The sequence below is a fragment of the Chenopodium quinoa genome, unplaced genomic scaffold (genome assembly GCF_001683475.1).
Source record: "Chenopodium quinoa cultivar QQ74 unplaced genomic scaffold, ASM168347v1, whole genome shotgun sequence".
Lineage (NCBI taxonomy): Eukaryota > Viridiplantae > Streptophyta > Magnoliopsida > Caryophyllales > Amaranthaceae > Chenopodium > Chenopodium quinoa.
Genome location: NW_018742987.1, coordinates 2600288 through 2627165, shown reverse-complemented (window position 1 = coordinate 2627165; position 26878 = coordinate 2600288). Strand labels below are relative to the sequence as shown.

The 26878-nt window shown below is 33.5% G+C and overlaps 5 protein-coding genes across 5 annotated transcripts; all 5 read left to right on the top strand.

The window, feature by feature from the left end:
* The first annotated feature begins 1531 nt into the window (after positions 1 to 1531).
* On the top strand, positions 1532 to 4027 carry LOC110729765 (probable protein phosphatase 2C 47). The gene is made up of 3 exons (XM_021909548.1): positions 1532 to 1914; positions 2788 to 3194; positions 3339 to 4027. The coding sequence occupies exons 1-3, from the start codon at positions 1858 to 1860 to the stop codon at positions 3898 to 3900; spliced, it is 1026 nt and encodes a 341-aa protein (XP_021765240.1). The 5' UTR covers positions 1532 to 1857; the 3' UTR covers positions 3901 to 4027.
* Positions 4028 to 4497: 470 nt separating this feature from the next.
* On the top strand, positions 4498 to 5971 carry LOC110729764 (CDGSH iron-sulfur domain-containing protein NEET-like). The gene is made up of 2 exons (XM_021909547.1): positions 4498 to 4826; positions 5657 to 5971. Exons 1-2 carry the CDS (start codon positions 4630 to 4632, stop codon positions 5757 to 5759), a joined length of 300 nt encoding a protein of 99 aa, XP_021765239.1. The 5' UTR covers positions 4498 to 4629; the 3' UTR covers positions 5760 to 5971.
* A 3373-nt stretch (positions 5972 to 9344) lies between these two features.
* On the top strand, positions 9345 to 11590 carry LOC110729763 (xyloglucan galactosyltransferase XLT2-like). The gene has a single exon (XM_021909546.1). It carries the CDS (start codon positions 9820 to 9822, stop codon positions 11338 to 11340), a length of 1521 nt encoding a protein of 506 aa, XP_021765238.1. The 5' UTR covers positions 9345 to 9819; the 3' UTR covers positions 11341 to 11590.
* Positions 11591 to 13893: 2303 nt separating this feature from the next.
* Positions 13894 to 16091, top strand: LOC110729762 (xyloglucan galactosyltransferase XLT2-like). The gene has a single exon (XM_021909545.1). It carries the CDS (start codon positions 14094 to 14096, stop codon positions 15555 to 15557), a length of 1464 nt encoding a protein of 487 aa, XP_021765237.1. The 5' UTR covers positions 13894 to 14093; the 3' UTR covers positions 15558 to 16091.
* Positions 16092 to 21253: 5162 nt separating this feature from the next.
* On the top strand, positions 21254 to 26202 carry LOC110729761 (DEAD-box ATP-dependent RNA helicase 7-like). Its single transcript, XM_021909544.1, has 14 exons — positions 21254 to 21894; positions 22741 to 22875; positions 22995 to 23135; positions 23257 to 23368; positions 23544 to 23614; positions 23802 to 23956; positions 24048 to 24159; positions 24243 to 24344; positions 24468 to 24528; positions 24614 to 24782; positions 24874 to 24970; positions 25061 to 25158; positions 25495 to 25628; positions 25734 to 26202. Exons 1-14 carry the CDS (start codon positions 21427 to 21429, stop codon positions 25931 to 25933), a joined length of 2055 nt encoding a protein of 684 aa, XP_021765236.1. The 5' UTR covers positions 21254 to 21426; the 3' UTR covers positions 25934 to 26202.
* Positions 26203 to 26878: the final 676 nt, after the last annotated feature.

The following is a 26878-nucleotide window of genomic DNA, read 5'->3' as shown; positions in this document are numbered from 1 at the left end:
CTCTAATGATGACACATGCTGGTGCTGAGTTATTTTTTAGTGAACCGTCAAACTTGAGTTTAAAAGAGTTTGAGAGGGTGCTTCTCAAATAACCTAATGACGCGGAATGGAATGGTTTGGGATCTCTACATAGGTTAACACGAGCTTAAAAATGTATCTGTGAGAGTGCGACATTGTCACTCGTTGAACGCAAATTGCGCTTTGTGGAAAGTTCAAGGGATATGTAATGTTTTACTTCGAAAAATATAATAGAATTTTGTTCATTCCATATGCTCCATAATAAAAAGATAAACTTTGTAAGAGTTGAGTTGTTGTTTTTGAGGTTGTTTAGGATGGGTAGCAAGCCTCCATGATATGAGAAGTTACTACCTTTAAGGGCGTGTTCACTTCATCTTATTTTCAATTTAGTTTAGTTTTTTATTTTCTTATTTTATAAAATATACAGTTCAGGTCAATTTAGCTCAATTCAGTAAATGAGAACAAGTCCTAATTTAGTATAACTATTAATTTTATTACATATACTATATAATCATGACATTTTATTTTTAATAAAAACTTCTCGATCAACTGTACATTCTATAATTATTTTATTGTGTAATTTTACATAAAATATACTGATATTTACCCTTTATAAGCAGTGATCATGTGTAGAAGGACAATCTCATTCAATAGCTATCTGCCTCCATTAAATAATAATCGTTCAAGTTTCTATAACAACTATAGGAGATGAAGAAAAAAAAGGCAAAGCAAATGAGAACACAGGTTCAATTCAACATTATTCTCTCTCTACGTTTTTTGGTTTTAATTTACTTCGGGCCTGTTCTAATACTTTTATTTTCAGTTTAGTCCAGTTCAGCTCTCAATTTCTCTCTTATAAAATATTCATTTCAGTTCAATTCGGTTCAGCTCCTAATTTCCTTCTCTTATAAAACATTTATTTCAGTTCAATTCAACTCCTAATTTCTTTTTCTTACAAAATATTTATTTCAGTTCAGTTCAGCTCAGCTCAGCTCAGCTCAGCTCAGCTCAGTTCAATTCAGAGTTTAGTCTATGAAAACAGGCCCTTCTTTAATGATTTTTTTCCTCGTATTTATGTCATAATTTATTACTTTCTATGTTTCTGCTAAGTTGCTACGCTTTTCTATTTTGGAAATTTCTAATTAGTTACAACACTTCCATTTTTGACATTCTTTTCTCTCTATGTTTCTCCTACCCACATGAGTCCAATTTATTTTTCTCTCTATCTCTCTTCTTTTAAAAAACTGTTTAGTAAACCGTAAAAATAAAAGTGTATCAACTAAAAAAAAGATTGTGATTGCAACGTTACATTACATCAACTTTTTGTTTGTTCACGCTATAAATTATATAGGTATGTTTTGTCAATTGTTTTTAATACTACTAAATATTTATTGTTTATAGTAATTTTTAAATAGACCGTGAGTCCTAACTCCTAAAGTAGTAGAGTACTTGTATAGTTGTATGCTTGTATCTCTTAAAAACGAAGTTATCTATGCAACATGGGCTCTCTCAACCCAGCCCATAATAAAACAAATATTTGGAAACCCAAAGTTTAATACTTCCATAGCAGCAACTCAACCTGAGAGAATGAGAGAGAGTGAGAATGAGAGAGAGTGAGAATCAGACATTTGCAATGGCGGCAAAGCCTAAACTCAGGTTTGTTATCTCTCGATTGTACAGTAGTTCTTTTTATCAAGGGATTTGGTTGTGATGTTGAATTGGGTTTTGTTTTTTCAGAGCTAATATTATGATATTCACTTGATTTTCTAAAACTTTTCTACCAACAACTTGTGTGAGTTTGTTGTCTATAATTGGAATTTCATTGAAAATATTAAGAATATGGTTGCAGAAACTGAAGTCGTTAACTCTAATATTGCCGTCTCTTGCTTACAAGCTGTAAGTTTTTATTTTTTTACAATTATTTTTGGCCTTTTTGCTCCATGTCTTTATTTGTTGTTGATAATTATGTGATATTGTTCATTTAATTTTACATATCATCGTTAGATTGTATGATTGATGTTAATTTCCAGAGATTGAGAGTTGCAAAACGAGAATTGAGCTTGAAAGTTTAGGTGATGGAATTATTAATAAGATTGGCAGAACTGTTGTGTGTGAAACTCAAAATTCATGGGATTAAAACTTGAGCGTTTAAATTTTGATAGTTTATTGCATTCATAACCCCTTAAAGTTATTGAATAGACTAAGGGCCTATTCTCTTAGGTTAAAATTCAGTTGAGCTCAGCTCCTAATTTCCTTCTCTTATAAAATATTCAATTCAGTTCAGTCAATGAGAACAGGCCCTAATTATACATTATACTGCTTTAATCGATCGAGTAAATAACTTTGTACCCATCTCTGAGATTGGTTTATCATAACCCTAATTGAAATAATCTATATATATGGACTATCATACATGATAATTTGAATTGTCAATAGCAAATTTAGAATGTGTTAGTCTGTTTTTCAATGCTTGTAGAACTAGCTTAATTTTATTTCCTTCATCAAATCAATGAAGCATTTTAATTTTTTTAATTTTATTATTATTATTATTATTAGTTTTTAATTAAACTGCTTATGTTTTGATTCTGTTCTCATCAGAATTCTGAGTGCGTGATATCTTAATTAGATTGCCCACAATGTAGGGATTTGACTTGGAACATATGATCTGATATGTGTAGTTGCCTAGTTGGAGTTAGGAGTTGCTCTGAAATTGTTTATAATTTATTTATTCTAATTAATTTTAATAAGAAGAATCCTATCTTGTTTCAGGATAAAAAGACCCCATCTGATGTACTGCAGTTTGTACCAAATATTTGCTCAGGTAGCTCTGCTGATATCGGGCCACGTAAGCGTAGGGAGGATGAACATATAAGGATTGATGATCTTTCTCTGTACTTGGACTCAATGTTTAGTTGTCCCAAGCCAAGTGCTTTTTTTGGGGTTTTTGATGGTCATGGAGGTCCTGAAGCAGCAGCTTATGTCAGGAAAAATGTGAAAAGGTTCTTTTTTGAAGATGTGAAATTTCCCGAATACTCTGAATTGAACGACTTGTATCTTCAAGAAGTGGAGAATTGCCTCCGCAATGCCTTTCTTCTTGCAGATCTAGCTATTTTTGAAGATAGCAGCATCAGTTCTCGTACAGGAACAACTGCTCTTACAGCTTTGATTTTGGGAAGGTATTCTTTCTTTTAATTACAGTACATATGTCTCCTTGTTTTCGTGTTGTATTAGGTGCTGCTCGGTTTAGTTTAGTTTAGTTGAGTTTAAACTTTCAATGAAGCTGTATTTGATCATTCATCGTTGTCCTGGTTCTCTTTCAGGTTCTTGCTGGTTGCAAACGCTGGTGATTGTCGTGCTGTCCTATGTCGAAAAGGAGAAGCAATAGATATGTCGCATGACCACAAGCCTACATACCCATCAGAAAAGAGACGAGTTGAAGAGCTAGGTGGCTATGTAGATGAAGAGTATCTAAACGGTGTTATAGCAGTGACAAGGGCACTAGGGGACTGGGAAATGAAGCTTCCTAAGGGCTCAGCCGCACCCCTCATTGCCGAACCTGAACTAAGACAGACTATCTTGACTGAAGATGACGAGTTTCTTGTAATGGGGTGTGACGGAATCTGGGATGTCATATCAAGTCAACGAGCCATAGGCCTTGTGCGATATGGATTAAGGAAGCACAATGACCCACAACTATGTGCTGAGGAGCTACTCAGAGAGGCTTTGAGGCTCGAGACTTTTGATAATCTGACTGTCATAGTTATTTGTTTCTCTTCTTGTGATAATCAGAATAATAGTCGCTCGATGTTCAGGAGTCCGGGGTCTAAAGGTAGCCTCAAAGTGGAGTCCTTGTCAAAGCTGAAGAGCTTCATAACTCATTGATAAGTAGAGTGTTGCTAACATATTTGTTGAAAAACATGCTTGCATTTTTGTTAGGGGTACACATTAGAGTACTAGAGTGTTAATTTTTCCGAAATTCTTGCTCAATTGATTGTTTTTTTTTTCCTCAGTCTGTTTGACCGAAGTTAATTTTGGTAGTTTGGCCCAAGATTATGTCTTTTGGTGTTTAGAGAGCCACAAGTGTGATTGATGAGAATCGATCCCAAAATCTCTTGAAATAGGGAAGGGAGTTCTAACCACTTGAAATATCTCTCACTCTCGTACTCAATATAGTACTTTTTTCTAATACGCAATTCAAAATATATCGGGATTGAATCAATCAAAGCACGAAGCTTGTCTATCTGAACAAATATTTTTGGTCCACTGCCTCCAGAGCTCGAACCGTATTCTAGTGTATCATGAGGTCCTCAAGTTAAGATGCGTTGATGTCCTTAATGATTAAGACCCCTCATTTCTTAATCCTTATCTAAGGACACAAGAAAAGGGGTAGCAAAATCTTTAATTTGCCAAAAAGAATGACGTGGCGATGATTGATCCACTGATAACTCTTATACATGATCAACAACAAAGAGTGTGCTCTCCACACGTTCAAAATAAATACACTTCTTCCTTTTACTCATATAATAATTTATATCTTTCTTAACTATTTTGGCATCCTTTCTAAACAAAACAAACATTTTTTAATTCCTTTCAATAATTTTACCAAAGAAAATGGCTTCTTCTCTTAACATATTTAGCAATGTTAATGGGTTTGGGTGCACGAAACCATCAGTTGGTTCACAACAGAGAAGAAGGATGGTTGTGGTAAAGGCAGAAACAATTAACCCAGAAATCAGGAAAACTGAAGAGAAAGTTGTTGATTCTGTTGTTGTTACTGAGCTCTCCAAGAATATCACCCCCTATTGCAGGTTCTTATGCTAATTATTACTCTATTTCATTATAATTTCATACACTATATTCTTGACTATTTGTAGAAGATTTTTTCCCAATAAATGTGCTTCGGTTGTACATAAAATATTGTCTTGACTTTATCTAGCTTAATTTTTTAAAATTCTTATAACCTTTGTTGTTATAATTAAGTGTCTTTGGAAATTATCCATACAAAAGTAAAGAATTGTTAAATAGTTATTGGTTTATGGTATTTAAAATTGATGTTCAAAATTGCCAAATAATATTGTATGTGTTATTTGAACATGAGAAATTGTATCCTTATTTATTTAATAATAAGCCAATGACAATATAATAAGGATATAGATCTATTGGGCATTTCTAACTATTCTAAGGATACCGTGTGGTTACATCTATATATAATAGATACTTATACTGTATCTAACATCGTTCTCACTTTATATTATCAGTCACTTAAATATCAACGTAATTCCCTTCTTAAGTACTCAATATAGGGGTGACAATTGAGTTGTTAGGCTTGGATTAGTTTTAGCTATGATCATTCAATTACGGGTGTGAATCTTATCAAATATATTATCTCCGTTACAGGTTATGTGCAACGATTTGACATAAAACAGAGAAGAAAAATGTCTAATAGTTGCACATAACTTATAACGGAGGTAGTAACTGAAATGGGTTGTTTTCTTGGGCCAATTTTTGACAACTTTAGTTAGTAACAAGATAACCTCTATTACGTGAGCCCATGTGAGCATAACATTTGAAGCGGCCCAATAATAACAATATGATTTTGGACTTCTTTGAGCCCACTAACACATAGCTTACGTTGCAGGTGTTGGAGATCAGGGACATTTCCTTTGTGTGATGGGAGTCATATGAAGCACAACAAAGCTACTGGTGACAATGTTGGACCTTTGTTGTTAAAGAAGCAGTAATTCTGGTTCATATCGATCTAAGCTACTTTCATTCATTTTTTTAGGTTGCTTTTCTTCTTGTTTGGATTTTGATTATTGTCACCTAGCAACTTATGCCTAGAGTTGTTTCCTCTTCGAGTGGTTGAGATTAAATAAGCAACCATATTTTGACAGTGCATGCTAATGAGTTGTGAATCCTGTGATAAACTGTTTTGCGACAATGTTATTAGTTATTACCTGTTGTTGCTTCCTTCGTTCCAAAATTATATTCCGCCCGTAAGTCATATCTCATTCACATGATCTAATATAAGTAATAACATTCGGATGTAATTAGATTAAATTAAAGGAAGGTAATAAACTCATGACGGCCAGGCCACTATTGTATACTTCGTATAATAGATGATTAGATATCCATTGTCGTGTTCACCCTAATCGATAATTCGATATGATATGATGGTTCATGACTTGGTGTATAGATTCTCTCCAAATTAAGCTTGTTAATTTGCTATTATATTGTCGGTGGTGCCGAGCACCGTGCGATGTGCGTGAATTGTCTAAGTTATAAACGGTAGGTATGTAGTTGCGTTGAATTTAGCTGTTGATTTGCAGCCAAAACACAAGATTAAGCGAATAGAACAGAGTCTCAAAATTATTTTTGCAAGTTAATTGACATGCGCAAGTTTGTTTCGTGACCACCTACAACGGCATGTGCACTATAATTTACCAAGATTATATTATTTGACTCCAATTCCACCGACTAATATTAATTCATTCACAGCCTAAGATCATTGAATTGGTTGTTTTAGTCATTCAAAATTTAACAGAGTCGTTACAAAGATCTTTGGTAAATTTATTGTTGTAGATAGTTAGATAATCCATACTATTTATATGCATCTATATTTTATTTTAAAAAAAACTATGTGCTTAGATAAATTGACTTCTTTTGCATAATTACATCACTTTAATTATCAAGCTAGTACGATTACTATGAACATTAATATTACAACAACAAAAAAAAACCTTTATATGAAGTATCAAGAGATTGTACAATAAAACTGATCCAATAAACTACGAGTACAATTTACTTGATAACTTTTTTTTTATTTATTGTTTTTTCACTTTTTTTGTAACTCATAAAAAGTGTAAGTTAATCATTGTGAATCTTTTTTTTGGGTTTAGATTTAGTAAAATAGTAAACTTTGTACCAAGTATATGACTATTTATCAAAAAAATCAGGATTAAATTAACTTTTTTAAAAAAAAAAAATAAATAAATAAATCTCCTCGTAGTACTATACTACGATGAAATGTAAACTAAAATCTTCAAAAGATGTACGTGAAAGTCCCAAATAACAAGTGTCATTTGTAGGTCAAATTATGATGGAATCTTATTTGAATGCTAGCTATCCACCAATTCAAGAAAGGAGATTAGAATAGATCAATTAATGTTCGTAGCTTAGTTTGCTCTCTCAATCATGTAGAATTATATAATATTTAAAATCAAATAAAGCACATACTTTTAATTAGAAGCCGCAGAGGTGTTCTAATTTGCAGAGGTATGAACATTGAACAACCTAAGACGTGTTAATTGTGATTTTTTCAACTTTGATCAGCAGGCCAACTTGTACTAGTCATTATTTTCATGTGATTTTATTGTCGTATATCACATTAAAGATATAGTAATGCAGACTATATACTAATTATATATTAAAAAGTAACCAAATGATTATAGATAATTAGATATTGCCTTTCAAATACATGGTACAAGTTATGGACAAACTTAAATTGCGAAAGATACACTATACTTCATTACCGCTTATAATACGAAAAAATTACTTCAATTTTATACATGAAAAATAATTGCAAATTTAAATAGGTGTAAACGTGTAATAATAATAATCAACTATATTATGATAATATGATCAATAATAATACTCCATACTGGAAGGCTATGATGTATTTGCTAGAGAAAGGTTTCCAACCCAAAAACGATCATGGATCGAATTATTCGAATATGACAATTGGTGTATCAACATTGGTATGTACAACTATACAAGACACTCTCTGCACTACATACAAAATTAAAATTGGGAATTTATGACAAAATCACGCGTCGTTCGGTGTAATTAATGTTAATTTTACTCTAATATTTGCTCTTTAATTCTGTTATCTAACGCCCCGGGGGCGCTCATTAGTTTTTGCCTTATCATTATTATCAATTTAGCTTAGCAATATTGTTGTTCCTAACACGTCATACTCGATCATATGCTTGTACTCATAAATAGTGAAAATAATGGAGTAATTAATGACGAATATTTAGCGACAAAAACAGCATCTTAATTTTGTGATTATATAGTATTAAATGCATTAACTTCAACTTTGAGAAGCTACCGAAAAATTGAAGACACTAATCACGTTAGATTGACCGCACATTTGAGAAGCACTAAGTCATAATTACAAGGGAACCGACCATGTTTCTTGGCGCTCAAATCTCAAACATTATGCCTAACTCTAAAGTTTAAGGGTTGTGATTTGTGAAGCTAAATACGTACGTTTTGTTCTCCACCTAATAGTTTGATGACGAGTTGGTTATGTGCTTATGTCACCATTGGAGTATTGCAAAAAAAGAAGCCTAGGTCATCTCTCATAAATGACAATTTTCTTAGCTCAATTGTGTGAGATCGAATTTCTATCAAGTTCCTCAAATTAAGTGTGAGGTGTCTAATAAGGGTTTGTTATCTCAGCTTATATTCACTTCAGTCCAATTTATTTATCTCATAAAATATTCAGTTCACTTCAATTTAGTTTAACTCCAATTAGTTTAATTCAGCTCAATTCAGCAAATCAGAACAGACCCTAAGTGAGCATGAGAGCATTAATGTGCATCCTATCATTATTATTGTTAACTTGTTACACTAATAAGAAAAATGGCGATAAACTCAATTTATTTATTAAAAGAAAAAAAATGTATTAGAAACTAGAATTTGGATTCATGGAATGTAAAGCTAAGTAGAAAATATCTTGCATTATTTGTTAAACAATTAACATAAATAATACAAGATTATATCCTATCACATGGAGTCATGGACCAACATATATACATAGTATTTTGACATTTACGTTTTTTCGCGTACTAAACTCGCTTATATTACATTAAAAGGTAAAGTTAAATCGATATTGAAAGTGAGTTCAATAAAAACCACTTCTCTAGGGTAAAATCCATTTTTACCAACATAAATCATGTTTGATGTTTCAATGATGAGTAAATATAAAGCTAGTTAAAAGATATCGAAACTGCTAAAGCAGTTGAGCATCACCACTAAGTTTTTCCTCTCCACAATATAATTAATTGAATACGAGTTTATTTAACTTGGGTTGGGTTTAAACTGGAAAGTTTCAGGTTGTTTTTAAACCTCTTTACTAATCAATTGTATACGAGTTGATCTAAAACTTTTGAATTGCTCAAATAATTTTAATTTTCAAGGTCAGTAAATCTCATTTCAAATCCATCATCTTTGGGCCGTGGTAAGTCGACTTATTAAGCGATGACTCTCATATACAACAAGGAATATATTCTAATAATTTACTGCGTACTCCATTATTTGAGCTGATGATTGTTATATTCTCATAGCACGTTACTGTACACTTTTTGTTTCTACTACACAATCTATTTTCACGTTTAATCCCACCCTTTTGCACACAAACACCAAAACTGACTGAAAAAATCTGGAAGCAGCAGCAGTTTAATTTAGCCCACTCAATCAGCTCCCACGTGGCAATATCCCAACTCTCGTATTTCACCTGTCGGTAGCAGACTATTTCCCGGTACCACCCATTACACACGCGTCCATTCCAACATTTTTAAAACCATTTAATTATTAATTAATTAAATAAAAATATAAAATTAATAATTCTTCCTCTTCTTTCCATAAACCCTCACTTGTCACTCCACCAAATTTTCCGCATTTCTCTCTCCTTTATCCCCTCCACTCCACAACATTCAAACCCACTTTTCCGACCAACTTTCCGGCGATAACTCAACGGAAAACAACCATTAACAATCGGAATTTCCACCATTTCTCATGCTTCCTGTAACAGACACTTCATTGTCGTCTACTCAAGACCGGCCAACAAAAGGACCCAAAACCCCTCCTAAACAAATACCACCATTTTCATCTTCTCCAGAATTCTCAAAACCTTCTTACTTCACTTTCTCTCTCCTCTACCACCACCCTCGATCATGCCTCCTCATCTTCGTCCTTCTCCTTCAACTCCTCCTCCTCTCATACTCCGGCCACCGTCCTCCTCCTCTCTCCGCCGCCTCTTCCACCACTCTCTCCGTCGCCATTTCCAATTCCTCAACCTTAAACCCTAACCCTAATCCTAATCCCGAACATTGCGAATTAGGGAAATTCTTCGTTTACGATGATCTTCCACCAAAGTTCAACTCCGAAATCTACCAAAACTGCGACAAACTAAGCCCATGGGGGTCCCGGTGCGCCGCCCTCTCAAATGACGGATTCGGGAGAAAAGCGACGGGAATCAACAGAATCATGCCGGAAAATCTCGCCGACGCTTGGTATTTCACTGATCAATTTTCTTCAGAAATATTATTTCATAACCGATTACTCTCACATAAATGCCGTACATTAGACCCAGAATCTGCTGCAGCATACTACATCCCATTTTACGCCGGACTAGCCGTCGGTAAATATCTATGGTCAGATTACAGTCCAAAAGATAGAGATCAACATTGCGAAATGATGCTCAAATGGGTTCAAGAAGAACACCCCTATTTCAACCGATCCAACGGCTGGGATCATTTTCTTGTGATGGGTCGAATAACATGGGATTTCCGCCGTTCAAATGATCAAGATTGGGGTTCAAAGTGTATTTACTTACCATCAATGAGGAATATCACACGGTTGTTGATTGAGAAAAATCCTTGGGATTATTTTGATGTTGGTGTACCTTACCCTACTGGATTCCACCCTAGTAACCCCTCCGACGTCGTTTTATGGCAGGAGTTTGTCCGGTCACGTGAGCGGCATTCGTTGTTCTGTTTCGCGGGTGCTACTCGTGGTATGATCGCGAATGATTTCCGTGGGGTGTTGTTGAATCAATGTAGGAACTCGGCCGGGTCGTGTCGTGTCGTGGATTGTGGTGGTAATCGTTGTTCTAATGGTACGTCGGAGATTCTAGAGACGTTTCTTGATTCGGAGTTTTGTTTACAGCCTAGAGGTGATAGTTTTACTCGTCGGTCTATATTTGATTGTATGTTAGCCGGTTCGATACCGGTTTTCTTTTGGAGGCGGTCGGCTTATTATCAATACGAGTGGTTTTTGCCGGGTGAACCGGAGAGTTACTCGGTTTTTATCCACCGTGATGAGGTTAAAAATGGGACTTTGGTTAAAAGTGTGCTAGGAAAGTATAGTAAAGAGGATATTAAAAGGATGAGGGATAAGGTGGTGGAATTTATTCCTAAGTTTATCTATGCTAAATCCAATGAAGGGTTAGGGAGTATAAAAGATGCTGTCGATGTTGCCGTTGATGGGGTTTTAAAAAGAATGAAGGAACAACAAGAGTATGGTTTTAAATGGTAATTAGTTTAGAGTATGGGTTATTTTTCATTGTGTATATAACAATTGCTATTGTTACACGTAACTTTATTAAGTGTGATGGTCGCATACTATGGACCCGACAATCTTTTTATCCGAATTGAGGCCGTTTACGATTAGTCTTGGTGTATTGTAATACTCGTATATACAATACTGAGTAATTATTATACATAGCAATGTAGTATATTCTTTTGGGTGCTTATTAATAAATGGTTTTGAGCTTTGATATTGGCAAGGTGGTGTTAAAGTGTGATTTTGTGCAGTGTGAATAATGGAGGGTCATTTGGGTAGCTAATATTTTAGCATGTCACACCATAAATTGGACCCGCCTTTAATTGAATGAAAACGACGAGAAAGTGTTATGGGATCGTTATGTTTGATGAGGCAGGGCCATGCATGTTTGGTGTTTTTTCATGTAATGATGTGCTCTGGATATTTGATTTTCAAACATTTTCGAGATAGAATTGATCGTTAGTACGGAGTAACACTTTAAAAGAAACTATACAACTGTAAAATGCAATGTGGAGTGATACGGAGTACTTTGCACTAACTAATTACTCTTCTCCAAGAATCTACAATCTCTTGGAAAATATTTGCCTGAATTGAACTCCATAATTATATAGGGAAACAAGGGGGAAACTATATATGGCATCCACTATGTCACAAACTCAAGACAACCAACAATTCAGTACAATAAGTTTAAATGATCACAACATCTAACCACCAACCAATTCGATGAGTTAATAAGAAGATTAAATTTTAAATAGTATACATGAATTATACGTGAAAAATCCCTTTGATATGAAGAGTATAAGTCACAAATTATTTGAAGATTTTACCTTACTTCACTTATTGATAATTGAAAATAAAATAAATCCAATTTAATCTACAAAAGGTGTAGAAATAACAAAACATGAACAATTGAGGGATAAAAGGTGTAGAAATAACAAAACAAAAGTTCAGGCTTACTCATTCGGATAGTTGATTTTTCGACAATAGAAATATGTGAAAGTTATCTCAGAAAGTTTGAAAATGAAGAATCGAACCCTTGTTACTTTTTCCTCTGTATTTGTGTGAGAATTGTCTCAACTTTCAATCTTCACGCTCACTCACTTCTTTTTCTACAAGAATTAATGCCACCTAAGCTTACTAAACAAACCGTAGAATAAGCCCCAATACACTTAAACCAAACAAGTAAAATGTTAAGAAAATGGGCCATCCAAATTGGACAAAGATAAAACACACTTTACCCAAACTTGGGTTAGACGGCCCACAATAAATTATTCACAAATTAATAAATAAGAAAGCAAACAAAATCCTTTCTCAGTTTCTCTATTATATAGTTTTCGTTTCATTATCAGTTTATCATAATAAACCTTTCCTAGTTAAAGACTTTAAGAGGCAATAAAACAATATTGTTTGCCTACAAGCTAACTCATCTTTGTAATATAATGACTTCCATGAATGAATAAAAACCCCCTCTCCTTAGTTCCTTTCATTTTTTGACAAGATAGTTCCTTTCATTTAGATAAAAGAAAATAAATTAAATAAACTTTAATAATTGACCATATATATAAATTGTTCATAATCTGTGGCCTAAATAAAAGAAAATAAGGAGTAAGGACAACAAATTAAAAGCAGAGATAGAGCAAGAAGACGGGGCAGTGAAATCGCATACGGCATAACTCTTAGGCTCTTAGCACTACGAATCGAATGAATCAAATGATCTCTCTTTTCAAATTCATTAACTATGGATTATATACAGCTGCATTATTGAACAGAACTTCTTCATTGATAAACGAAAGGTGTTTTTTTTTTTTTCTTGAGATCTTTTGTGGGTTGAAGTGGAGTAGAGGAAGAAAGTGATATAAAATAAGGGCTATTATACAAGTGATATAACTATTTAAACAAATACGTACAAGTATTAATTAAATCATTTAAATTTTACAAAAGTGTTAAGATGAAGGGAAAGAAAAAATCAAGATTACAATATGGTTAATCAAATGATATCTAATACAGTATAGCGGAAGTATTGTTACAATATAGAGACTTATTTTAACAACAATACTTATTCAAAATCACAATTAGTGGTGCAAGCAAGCAATATAACAACTTACAAGTTTGCATAATTGTTGATTTTAAAATAATCTCAATTTATCGAAACAAGTCTTAAAATTAAATTTGACTTATTGTCTAGCTTTTAACATTATATTACTACCAAAATATCAATTGCAATGTTATCAAAAAAAAATATCAATTGCAATTGGCTCTCGTCACATGTTCTCATTTATTATTTGGAATTAACCAATTTTGAATATGAAATTAACTTATTTTAACGATAAGGCTCAAATGTCTTGTGTTTAATTTGTTATTGACTTTTACAATACCGATCATATATCATAAGATTTAATTATTACCTTGACAAAAATTATAGATTAATTTAGACTAGTTGGTGGCATAATTGTTGAATGATTAATAAAATTATCAAGTTGCAATAATTCATAGACATTAATCAATGTTTATATTCATTTAGTTGAATTTTAATTATGTACAACTTCTTTGCATATACAGAGTATTTGACCTCTCATAAGAAGAAATACAACACACCTTTACAACTCCCAACAGCTTTTCCCGCAATATTTCTCCCGCCTCCACCACCAAATTAACAACCTTAAACCACCACAATTTCCGACGAAATTCCCGACCACCGGTGAATTCTCACCGGAAAATCTTTTCTCATGCCTTCTAAATCAGAAACGTTATCGTATCCTTCTAACCGCCAACCGCCCAATCCACAACCACCGCCACCACCATCGTCGCCGACCGATTTCTTCTTCTCTCTCTTCCACCACCACCCTCGCTTATGTCTCCTCTCCCTTTTCCTCCTCCTCCAACTCCTCTTCCTCATCTCCTTCTCCGACCACCGCATGCCATTTCTCACCGCCGCCCCCTCCGCCTCCATCTCCGCCGTCAACTCCACCACCCCTCCTCCGGATCAATGCGAAAACGGCAAAATCTTCGTCTACGATCTCCCATCACAATTCAACTCCGATCTGTACCAAAATTGCGACAAATCAAGTGCTTGGGGTAACTGGTGTGGGGCCCTCTCAAACGACGGGTTTGGCCGTAAAGTGACAGAAAACAATCATTTAATGCCGGAAAATCTCGCCAGCGCTTGGTACTCAACTGATCAATTCTCATCCGAGGTTCTTTTTCACAACCGTTTACTTTTTCACAAATGTCGTACATTAGACCCGGAATCTGCGACGGCGTATTACATCCCATTTTACGCTGGAATTGCAGTCGGTAAATACATGATGGATGAATTTAGTCCTAAAGACAGAGATCAACATTGTGAGAAAATGCTTGAGTGGGTCCAAAAGAATTACCCGTATTTTAAAAAGTCAAATGGTTGGGATCATTTTCTTGTAATGGGGAGAATTACGTGGGATTTCCGACGATATGGTGATCAAGGTTGGGGGTCTAGGTGTATCACCATGCCGTCGATGACAAATGTCACTCGATTATTGATCGAGAAAAACCCGTGGGATTATTTCGACGTTGGCGTGCCTTATCCTACTGGATTCCACCCTAGTAACCCCTCCGACGTCGTTTCATGGCAGGAGTTTGTCCGGTCACGTGAAAGGCGTTCTTTATTTTGTTTTGCCGGTGGTACCCGAGGTTGGGTTGAAAATGATTTCCGAGGGTTGTTGTTGAGTCAATGTCGGAACTCGTCTAAGTCGTGTAGACTAGTGGATTGCAGTGGTGGTCAAGGGTGTGGGACGTCTGTAATCCTCGAATCGTTTCTTGATTCGGAGTTTTGTTTGCAGCCTAGGGGTGATAGTTTTACCCGCCGGTCTATATTTGATTGTATGTTGGCTGGTTCGATACCGGTTTTCTTTTGGAGACGGTCGGCTTATCTTCAGTATGAGTGGTTTTTGCCTGGAGAGTCCGAGAGTTACTCGGTTTTTATTCACCGTGATGAGGTGAGAAATGGTACTTTGATAAAAGCCGTGTTGGAGAAGTATGGTAAAGAGGAGATAAAAAGGATGAGGGAAAAAGTGGTGGAAACTATTCCTAAATTAATATACGCAAAACCTAATGAAGGGTTAGGGAGTATGAAAGATGCCATTGATATTGCTGTTGATGGTGTTCTAAAGAGAATTAAGGACAGAAAAAATGAGGAAATTAATTTAGGGTGAGTATATAGATCTTATGTGCGCCATTGTTGCATATACGGAGTACCACCTTATGGCACCGTCCAATTGTTAATTGTGACAAGGTTCAATCTTATTAGTTGAACAATTTTGAGTCGAAGTGGCAATCACACATAAATCAACGTGTTGCAATAGTTACATTGTATGGATACTGGCCAAAGGTAAATTGTTTTTATTCACTATGCAAATTGTTATGCTTTTGGGTAACAAATTGTTGCCGAGCTCACAACATGAGATGAGGCACCTTTCAATGCAAATTAAAGATGGGAGAAACTACTCTGTATATAATTATATACAACATGACCATACATGTACGGTATTAATCTATAAAGCAGTGAATTGGATCGCTCATCGCTATCTACACAGTAGGCACTCACTTTCTTAGAGCTGTAATTAATGGCAGCATTGTATGGGATAGCTGTGAATGATAGTTCAGTTTGGCACTCCCTTATTTCAACTCTTGTTTGATTACTTCGGCTAATCTTTGATTATTGATTTATTGATTAACATTATTGAAGATTGATGCTTACATATTAAATCAAATCGAATTATAATCATTTTACGTAAAAACAAAAGTTTTATATTGATCAGGACAAAATTTTTAGTAACTGTGAATTATTTATCTTAGATAAGTTAACAACATGCCAGCCTAAACAATTGGAAAGTTATGGGACATGCGTTGTTGCCACAAACCAGGCAACAGGCTGAACAAAATGGCGACATATTTAATAATTGATACTACTCTAACTGGAACGTGGGAATTAATTTGAGTATTTAGAAATAAGAATTAATTAAATTGGACCACAACAACTTGAATTGGAGATTAATAAAGTGGCAACATGGAGTCATAGAGTCATATATGGACCATTCACACATTCATGGTGGTGAATGGTGAGTCATTTTATATTTATTTTTCAAGAAATGAAGTCAATCTTTACGAATTTTATTTCGACAATTCTGGGCAGGCATTTAGCTATCACCTTTTAACATTTTTGTTTAGTAAAATTAAATGTCTAAATCTTAAAAATGTGAGGTACTCGTAAAAATCTTACGGAATACAGGTGAATAAGTAGTGAGTCAAGTTTTACTTTAGTCTTTTACATGAAATGTTTGTTTTGTTTGTTTGTTTTTGTTTTTTTTTCTTACAACTTTATGTTTTTTTTTATGAAAGCAATTTGTATTGGATGAAGTATGATGTAATTATACAAATAATGAAAGAAGCAATAGAACATTATAAGGAGTAATTATTTGTAAAGAAGGCCAAGGTACATGAATTTTATTTTATTCTTTGCCTCGTGATTATGTTTGACTTCCTTTTTGTCTATATTTCAAATTTATTAATAATTGTTAAATGTAGAGTAATCGATAACTAATATGCCACTTGCATTAATCTGTATTACTTTATATAGGGAGTACTTAAATTACAATCAAAGCATTTCATACTCCTATTTCATTTACATATACATTATATAAGTTTTAAATCAAGTTTCGTCAAAAGTAGAAGTATTGTAGTTTGAGTGAGGAAAACAATTACTACGTATAAAATCGAACCTTCTTCCTTTTTTTATTTATTTATTTATTTATTTATTTTTATTTGTAGAAGGCGTTTAGTAATAGTTTAATTGCTCATATTAAGATGGGAAAGCAGTAAAGTATTGCGAATGGAATCTTTCAAACTCTAAAAATCATGACAAGGTTCTACATTAGCCCCATCACATAATCTTTTTTGGTCCTGTGAATAATTGAATACTAGCCCGTGTGATGTACGGGTCGATCTATTTTTAAAAAAAATATTTTTCATATTTATGTGATTACATTTGTTATTTTATTAATTGTACGTAATATATTATTTTCTCCGTATTTATTTTAAAATATTAGATAAAATTCCTAATCTCAAAAGATAGTATTTCGTATTTAATCAATGTAAATATTAAAATCTCATTGGTCAATTATGCTTATGTGGCACTTGAATTATTTATTGGAAATAACTATAATTTATAATCCTACGCGGCACGTTAACTAATTTTAGGTGGCATAATCCTATTGTAGCGTTTTAAAAATATTAATCCAATGTGGCGCTCTAATAATTTTTTAAAAATAAAAATCCTACATGGCGATCTAAAATCTCGGGAAAAAACTCCCCTTTATATATATATACTAGATGTAAGCCCGTGCGATGCACGGTTCTAGTAATCATTTTATTTAATTTTAAATTGTGTATATTTATGAAGACCATTCATTAAATATATGGATAAAATTCATAATATCATAAGATAATTTTTTAATTTTAACACTAAAGTTATCTTTTGTTGTTTTATTTATTTTATGTGACGCTTGAATTTAAAATCTCAAACCTTATTTATAAAATATACTCGTTAAAAAATATTTATAAATTTTTTTTGCCTTTGCGTTTATTTAATATACTCGTTGTTTTTAAAATGTTAGTCACATTTTTAATAGTTTAACTATAAAATATTATGGGAAATTAGTCATATGAGATTTAGTTTTATTCGTCTCGATGAGATTATTAAAATCAAACTTTTACAATATTTTCTAGTGAGAGATTAAAGATATTTGTGATTAAAAATTTGCATCCATATATATAATAAAGATAATTATTGCTTTTTTTTGTTTCGTTTTTTTGAGAAGATAATTGTTGGTTTTTAAAAATTATTTAGATTTTAATTATTCTCTATTCGTTGTTTTTACCTATGTGTCAAATTAGGTGATTACGTTCATTACCTAGATGTAAGCCCGTGCGATGCATGGTTCTAATAAATTATTTTATTTTGTTTAAAATTTTGTATATTTATGAATATCATTCATTAAATATATGGATAAAATTTCTTATATCATAAGATAATTTTTTAATTTTAACACTAAAGTTATCTTTTGTTGTTTTATTAATTTTATGTGACGCTTGAATTTAAAATCTCAAAACTTATTAACTAATTTTGCTTATGTGACAATTTAAATTTTTAATTCATAAAATAAATGACAAATCTAGTTTTTTTTATTGATCAAAATAAGTCTTTTGCCTATGTGTTTATGTAATATACTCGTTCTGTTTAAAATGGTAGTCTCATTTATAATTGTTTAACTATTAAAAATGATGAGAAATTAGTCATTTGAGATTTAGTTTTATTCGTCTTAGTCTTTTGCCTATGCATTTATTTAATATACTCGTTCTGTTTAAAATGTTAGTCTCATTTATAATCATTTAACTATTAAAAATTATGGAAAATTAGTCATATGAGATTTTAGTTTCATTCGTCTCGATGAGTACGTTATTAAAATCAAACTTTTATATTATTTGCTAGGAAAAGATTAAAAATCTTTGCGATAAAAAATTTGCATCCATATAGATAATTATTACTTAGTTTTTTTTTTGTTTTTTTTTAAGAGAAGATAATTATTAGTTTTTTAAAATAATTTAAATTTTAATTATTCTTTATTCGTTGTTTTTACGTATGTGTCAAAATTCTTAAATATTATTCGTCACTTTTGCTTAGGTGGCGAGTAAATTTTTTAATTCTAAAATAAATTATTAATCTAATTTTTCATTGGACAAAATAATACCTTTTCTTATGTGGCGCGCCAAATGATCCCGAAAAATGCCTACTTTATTTATATATATTAGATTAGATTAGATTGTGTATAATTATAGTTAGGATATACGGAGTAGTTAGGTGGGAAAGAGAGATTAGTGGATTGGACCCAACTACACATTAGACTAACACTGAACCGAGAGATATTAGTGGACTGGACTGAAGCATTAGAACTAACTGTACATGTTTGGTTTAATTTGCGGACATAGTCCAGTGGATCCGTCAATCTTTAGTATCAAATCCAAGACCCAAAACATCCTCTTAATTTATTGTTTTTCATGGCCCAACAATAGGGGGTCAATCTTTTCTTGAAAGAAATGGGTCAATCTTAATTACTCGTAGTTTACAACTATAAAGTACAAGTACTAATTATTTCACAATCTGATTTAGAGAACACCTAATATGAACAAGGGCTTGTTCACATTTACTTAGGGTTTGTTCACATTTACTTAATTTCAGTTCAATTCAGTTTAGTTAAGCTCTAATTAGGTCAGTTTAATTTAGTTTAGCTCCAAACAGTTCAGTTCAATTCTGCTCTTAAATTCTCTCTCATAAAATATTTATTTCAGTTCAGTTCAGCTCAATTCAGTAAATGTGAACAAACCCTTAATTTCAGTTCAGTTCAGCTATAATCAGTTCGGTTCAGTTCAGCTCCAATCAGTTCAGTTCAGTTCAGCTCCTAATTTCCTTCTCTCGTAAAATATTCATTTCAGCTCAATTCAGTTCGGTTCAGCTCCAATCAGTTCAATTCAGTTCAGTTCAGCTCCAATTAATTCAGTTCAGTTCAATTCAGCTCCTAATTTCCTTCTCTCATAAATATTCATTTTAGCTCAGTTCAGTTCAGCTCAAATTGATTCAGTTCAGTTCAATTCAGATCCTAATTTCCTTCTCTCATAAATATTCATTTCAACTGAGCTCAGTTCAGTAAATGTGAACAGGCCCTAACTTAAACAAATTACTAACTAGCAATCGCTTTACACCTGATTAGAGTGAAATTTGGTTTAGAAAAGTCATGCTCGAACCTTCTAATTTGGGATAAATAACTTAGGAAAAAATGAGGTTGTAGGAATGACTGGATTAGGTTGGTATTTGACATAAAAACATTTTAACTCATAGCCTTTTTTTTTTATCAACTTGTATAGCTTTATCTTAAATTACGATCTATCATATAATAAAATCCTCAAACTATCCTTTGCCACATAGAGTTTGAAATGTCCTTAGCATGACACTCTAAAAGCTCCTCCCTTTTTGAGTATGTATAGTCTTTCAATCGATCAAAGATAAAAGGGATATAATCTTAATATTATTGACAGATTGAGCACACTGCTACTCATTAGAAGAGGGTTGATTGTATTTTTAGAAGAAGAGGGAAACCAAGCTAAGGCTAGATTGAAATCTTAAGTAGTGAACTAGTTATACCATGTTAGAATATGATAATATATACACTAAAAAAAGGACTTATATGACAATAATTAAATATATGTACACAATTAAGATTGCACATTTAACATTTACAAGAATATAGTAAAAGAACCTTACAATAACCACAATTTCAAGGTGATTTTCTTACCGTTTGCTGAATACATTAAATTAAACACCACAATTAAACGTATGAGTAAGTTATAAAACCATATCAATTCTAGCATCTTTGTCCATTTCAAAGTATTTTTTTCAACCTAAAAAACATTCATCATATTTACCTCATTGCTTTTCTTGTGGCCATGACTCAAAAGTATAAAACACATTTACTGAACTAAGCTGAACTGAAATGATTGGAGCTGAACTGAACTAATTGGAGCTGAACTGAATTGAACTGAAATGAATATTTTATGAGAAAGGGAAATAAAGAGCTGAACTAAACTGAACTGATTGAAACTGAACTGAAATGAAATTAAGTAAATATGAACAGACCCTAAAACCCCAAAATATAAAGATATTTTTTTACTTTGGTTGTGAAAAGTATTTCCAAAATCAAAGCATATACTTTATGCTAATTCCAATTATACCCCTTAAAAAAAAAAAATCTAACGGCAACATATTCAGTAGAATAGGGTTTCATAATCGGACGGCTAAAATCACCCCGCCTCCAAAATCTAACAAACATACAAAACCACCTTAAACCCTATCCGTCTTTTCCCTCTTTCCCTCCTTCTGCCATTCAGAAAGAGGAATTTCGTCGCCATTAAACCTTCAATCTCTCTCCTCCATTTTTGTATCTCCTTCATTTTCTCTTTCCTCCAATTTTAATGCCTTCATTACCAATGATGATCGATTCCGTTACCCCAGAAACCCTAAAAAAGGAGAAGAAGATAAAGTCTGAAACCCTAGATTCCGACACTACCAAGAAGGAGAAGAGCAGCAGTAAGAAGGAGAAGAGTAGCAGCAAGAAGGAGAAGAGTAGCAGTAAGAAGGATAAAGATGAGAAGAAGAAGAAACGTAAAGCTGTTGATTTAGATGATTTATCTGATAAAAGTGATACTAGCTCTGAATTAGTTCAGGCGGTTGATTTAAACCCTAAAAAAGCTAAAATAATGGAGGTTGTTGATGATGATGAAATTGAAAACCCTTATTCTCTTTCGAATTTTCGGCTTTCGAAACCGTTGAAGGATGCTTTGATTTCGAAAGGGATTAAGGCGTTGTTTCCCATTCAAGCTATGACATTCAATGATGTTTTTGATGGGTGTGATTTGGTCGGTCGTGCTCGTACTGGTCAGGTGTGTATTCATCTTTTGATTTTTCGAGCTTTGATTCTTAGTTTTTTAAAGTTTTTTAATTTTTTTTAATGATTTATGAATTTGATTTTGGTTGTATTATTATGGTGTTTGTATGAAAATTTATTCTTGAGCTTGATTATAGTGTATTACTGGTTTGTATGAAGAATTTTTACTGAACAAAGTTGTATGATTTTATTGGTTTCATGATTATTTATCACCAAGTTTAATTTTAGTGCTTTTATGATATGATTCATATGAAGTACTCCGTATGTTATTAGGATTAGTATGGGAAGCAGAGTTGTGGAATTCAAAGTTTGAATTTTTATGTGATTGGCATTGTGTTATAGGTTCATCTTATAATCTGTTTTGGGAATTTGTGAAATTCAATGACTGACTTTATGAAGAAAAGGATGAATGAATGTATTTTAATTTATTTTGCTGCTTAGATAGGCAAGCTAATTGGTTAATACACACTATATAGCTTTTGCTAAGTATTTTAATTCAATTTTGATATGTATGTAGTAGAAGATAGTAGACTCTGTCGTATTTGATGGTTTGAAGACTTTTAACCTATTTTGTGAGGAGGATTTGGTATTAGAAAAATCCTATATTTCTTGACTATGGATGTGTAGTGTGTTTGTCATTGAAAAATGAAGATAATTAACTATTATTATGAGGTTTTACTGTTTTAGTGAGATAATGTTCTGAAACTACAGGGTCTTGAGCTCATTACTTGCCTTATTCTTATGTTGCGAATCATTGTTGTATGTGTGTAGTTGACCAAAATTTCTTATGGGCTTTTTATTTGTTTACTGCCGAAACAATTAACTCACCGTCAATATACAGGGTAAGACACTTGCTTTTGTATTGCCAATAGTAGAGTCTTTAGTGAATGGGCGCACCAAAGCTTTAAGGAAAACTGGCCATGGAAGGCTACCAAGCGTCTTGGTTCTCCTACCTACCAGGGAATTGGCAACTCAGGTACGGTGCAGAAGATGCACTTCAAATAAATTTTTGCCCCTATGTCCCTAATGTCCACAAGATTGATTAACATTTAAAATCTAATTTAGTTCATTTGTTTATTTCTACTTTGTGTGAAGGTGCTAGCTGATTTTCAAGTTTATGGAGGCGCCGTAGGGCTCTCGGCTTGCAGTGTATACGGGGGAGCACCCTTTCATTCTCAGATTAGCAGCTTAAATAGAGGTGTTGATATTGTTGTGGGGACACCTGGTCGTGTAAAGGTATTGTTTTTCTGTATGATGTATCATGCAAACCTGATATTGTTTAATGTTTAGCTCTTGCCTTAATTGATTCTTGCACTTGTGTCTCTATTTCTTATCTTGTTTGTGAATGTCTTTATAGGATCTTTTAGAGAAGGGTGTTCTTAAACTTGGTTCACTGCTATTCCGTGTCCTTGACGAGGCTGATGAGATGTTGAAAATGGGTTTCATGGATGATGTTAAACTAATATTGGGTAACCCACATCTAATTATATCCATTTAAAACTTATTGCTGTCTGCCTATAAGTTTCTATATTATCCCTTGCTAAGTTTGTACTTTGTAGTACCTCCAATCCCATCCATCTTTTGTCAAAATTTTAATTACCATTTTTCTACATTTTTTTGACAACCTATCTACTGCTTTTTCAGAAAAAGTTGATGACTTTAACAAAGTTCAGACACTTCTTTTTAGTGCTACCTTACCCAACTGGGTCAAAGAGGTTTGTATTTCCCTTAACATTTTAATTGATTAGAAACTTTTTATGCAATGAAAGTTTAGCCTAGTTATTTTATGTGTAAAATATTGTTGTGTACTGATTTGCGGTATAAAATCAATGTTTTGCCTTCAATAGAATTTGGTGATAAATATCTATTTTGTGTTCTAAACAAAGCTGTTGTCTTGTCAAGATTTCTCGAACATTTCTCAAGCCTGCTAAGAAAACCATAGATCTGGTAAGTGATCAGAAAATGAAGGCCAGCACCAGTGTTAGGCACATTGTTATACCATGCTCTTCCTCTGCAATGGCTGATCTCATCCCAGATATAATACGGTGCTATGCTAGGTTGGTTTGTTGTTTCATTCAGTTAATTCTACGCAGAAGCTCCTTGGCTCCTTACTAGCTAGCAACTTATATCTTTATCCTGTATATTCAGTGGAGGTCGTTCAATTGTTTTTACGGAGACAAAAGAATTTGCTTCTCGACTTTCCGGGTTGTTGACTGGAGCGCGGCCTTTGCATGGAGATATACAACAAACACAACGAGAGGTATATCAATGAAGTGACTTTATACAATAGTTCTTGTTGATGCGATGTGGAAATTTAACTAACCTGGGATTTGCTAATTTTAGGTCACCCTTAAAGGATTCAGATCAGGAAAATTTATGACACTTGTAGCAACAAATGTAGCAGCAAGAGGTCTTGATATTAATGATGTGCAGCTAATCATCCAAGTGAGTATAGTGTTCTTGTACTAATCATCCAAATGATTACCGTAAACTTTTCTTTGTTATATTTGGGTTTGTGTGAACCACCACCCCAAATCAATTGGGACTAAGGCTTTGATGTTGTTGCAGTGTGAACCTCCACGCGATGTTGAAGCCTACATCCATCGTTCTGGCCGGACAGGCAGGGCTGGTATGTGATCTTGATGGATGCTTTTTAAGTCTGTTTGAGCCGCTGTCATTGTGGACACTTATCTAAGTGATGATGTTAATTTCAGGTAATACGGGGATTGCTGTGATGCTTTATGATCCAAAGAAAGCCAGTGTCAATAAAATAGAAAGAGATTCTGGTGTTAAATTTGAGCATTTATCTGCCCCCCAGCCTGCTGATGTTGCCAAAGCAGTTGGTGTTGAGACAGCAGAGGCTATCACCCAAATATCCAACAGGTAGTACATTTTTTATAACTCTTCATTTACCTATATATGACGCCTAAACTGCAGTCATCTTATAAAGATGTACCCTTTTTTCTGCGTTCAGTGTTATTCCTTCTTTCAAGGATGCTGCCGAGGAGCTTTTGAGTACATCTGGTCTATCTGCTGTGGAAATAATTGCAAAAGCACTTGCCAAGGCGGCTGTAAGCTTCTTTATCTGATCTTTGCATTGATGCTGTGTTGGTTGAGATTTCTCTTAAATTAAATTTGATGAGGTATGCATCTTTGGACAGGGTTACTCGGATATAAAGGAAAGATCACTTCTTACAGGCATGGAGGGTTGTGTAACTTTACTTCTTGAAGTAGGTGGGAAAGAGATTTATAATCCAACGTAAGTTTTGATATTACTGACATTTGGACAGGATTTGCTGTTGAACCTTGCCTTTTGTTTTTGATTGGTTACTTTTAGCAACAAGATGCTCCCCTACCTAGTTATATATACATTGTGTTTGTTCGAGTTGACTTTTCTAACAGGTTCAGATAAATAGAAATGGAAAGTTACTGTCTTTTATAGCAGTTTGAAACAAACCAAATTAGAAAGTAAGATACTAAAAACAATGAGAATGCAACAGAGAGATGCCGTATTATTTGCTGACTAGTGCTTTCAGCAATTGCTACTTGTGAACTGGTTCTTACAATGCTGGTTTTAACTTTTTACTCTATCCAGCTTTGTCTATACTATGTTGAAGAGGTTCTTGCCCGAGCAGAAAGCAAACGAAGTGATGGGTGTGGCCCTCACTGCTGATAAGCGAGGGGCTGTTTTTGATGTCCAAGCTGATGATTTGGAAACTTTTCTTGTTGGTAAGTAGATCTTAGACATTTCTGTCAACTAAGATTCTTTCTTTTGCTGAGTTAAGATGCTCTTGAGAGCTATTTGAATTTGCTCTAACACTGGTTACTATCCAGGCTCAGAAAGTGCTACAGGGGTGAGCTTGGATGTGGTTAAAACCTTGCCTCCATTGGAGGAAAGAGATATGTTTAGAGGAAGACAAGGCTATGGAGGTGGTTCTAGATTCGGTGGAAGAGGTGGCCGTGGCGGCGGATATTCAGATAGAAGGTACAGCTCTAATGGGTATGGTGGTGGAAGAGGGAGAGGTCGTCGTTAAGTGTAGAATACAAAAATATCAAGAGAGGATTCTCATCTCATCGTGCACAAAGGTGCAAAAAGTTTTGATGACGAAAAGCATGTGTTGTATTTTTTTTTTCTTTTCTATTTTCATTTTGAATTTATTAATATTCTTAATTTTTCTTTTTGAGATCTCATTTTTGGGGTGATAAAAATACATAACCTGATTAATTGGAAACTCTAGTTAAGCAATGCATTTACATGGGTCAATACCTAAATACACAATTAATCGCAAATTTTATTGTATCATCTTTAGATTAATGTAAGTTGTTTTCGTTCACGGTAGCTATCATCTTACTGTACTCCGTAATTGACTACTAGTTAATAAAATGGAACGTGTTCATGTCAAAGTGTTGTCCAATAGTCTAACAGGGGAATAAAAACATAGTCAATAGGAGGATGATCTACAATCTGACTGAAAAGCATGTATAAAAGAAAATCATGTTAGATTGCAAAAACTTGTGTGTTCTTATACTACAATCCAAATAAAAATATCCATTTTTGTTAGGGTTCTTCTAAACAAGAGAAATGTACTTGAGCATTCAATTTAGAATCAATTCCTTGTCGTCAACCAAATATTTTTCGAGCAGTTAAGCTGTTACTGTTAGTAGTTTTTCAATGATGCTGTTGACAGTCGCTTGACACCGATTACCATCTGCAGCAATAAAAATAAAACCAGATTATGCCAATTATACGAACCTAATTCTCATGATAATATGAGTAATTACATTGCAATCAAAATTCTCACTTGTTTTTGCTATTCTAAACTTTATTTTATACGGGGGACTTAAAGCATTATCGTGTAATCAATATATTTAATGTAATGTAAAATAAGATTGGCAAGAAAAGCCCTCATATAATCAAATTGAATAAATGGAGTAATATAAACCTGAAAACTGTTATCATTGAAATTCAAAGCAAATGT

Excerpts from the sequence above, each read along its gene's own strand:
- LOC110729765 (XM_021909548.1), top strand. The coding sequence starts at position 1,858 with ATGGTTGCAGAAACTGAAGTCGTTAACTCTAATATTGCCGTCTCTTGC. Across the intron at positions 1,915-2,787 it reads CCGTCTCTTGCTTACAAGCT|GATAAAAAGACCCCATCTGA; the intron begins GTAAGTTTTTAT and ends ATCTTGTTTCAG. Across the intron at positions 3,195-3,338 it reads ACAGCTTTGATTTTGGGAAG|GTTCTTGCTGGTTGCAAACG; the intron begins GTATTCTTTCTT and ends GTTCTCTTTCAG.
- LOC110729764 (XM_021909547.1), top strand. The coding sequence starts at position 4,630 with ATGGCTTCTTCTCTTAACATATTTAGCAATGTTAATGGGTTTGGGTGC. Across the intron at positions 4,827-5,656 it reads AATATCACCCCCTATTGCAG|GTGTTGGAGATCAGGGACAT; the intron begins GTTCTTATGCTA and ends CTTACGTTGCAG.
- LOC110729763 (XM_021909546.1), top strand. The coding sequence starts at position 9,820 with ATGCTTCCTGTAACAGACACTTCATTGTCGTCTACTCAAGACCGGCCA.
- LOC110729762 (XM_021909545.1), top strand. The coding sequence starts at position 14,094 with ATGCCTTCTAAATCAGAAACGTTATCGTATCCTTCTAACCGCCAACCG.
- LOC110729761 (XM_021909544.1), top strand. The coding sequence starts at position 21,427 with ATGCCTTCATTACCAATGATGATCGATTCCGTTACCCCAGAAACCCTA. Across the intron at positions 22,876-22,994 it reads CCAGGGAATTGGCAACTCAG|GTGCTAGCTGATTTTCAAGT; the intron begins GTACGGTGCAGA and ends CTTTGTGTGAAG. Across the intron at positions 24,529-24,613 it reads TGGCCGGACAGGCAGGGCTG|GTAATACGGGGATTGCTGTG; the intron begins GTATGTGATCTT and ends TGTTAATTTCAG.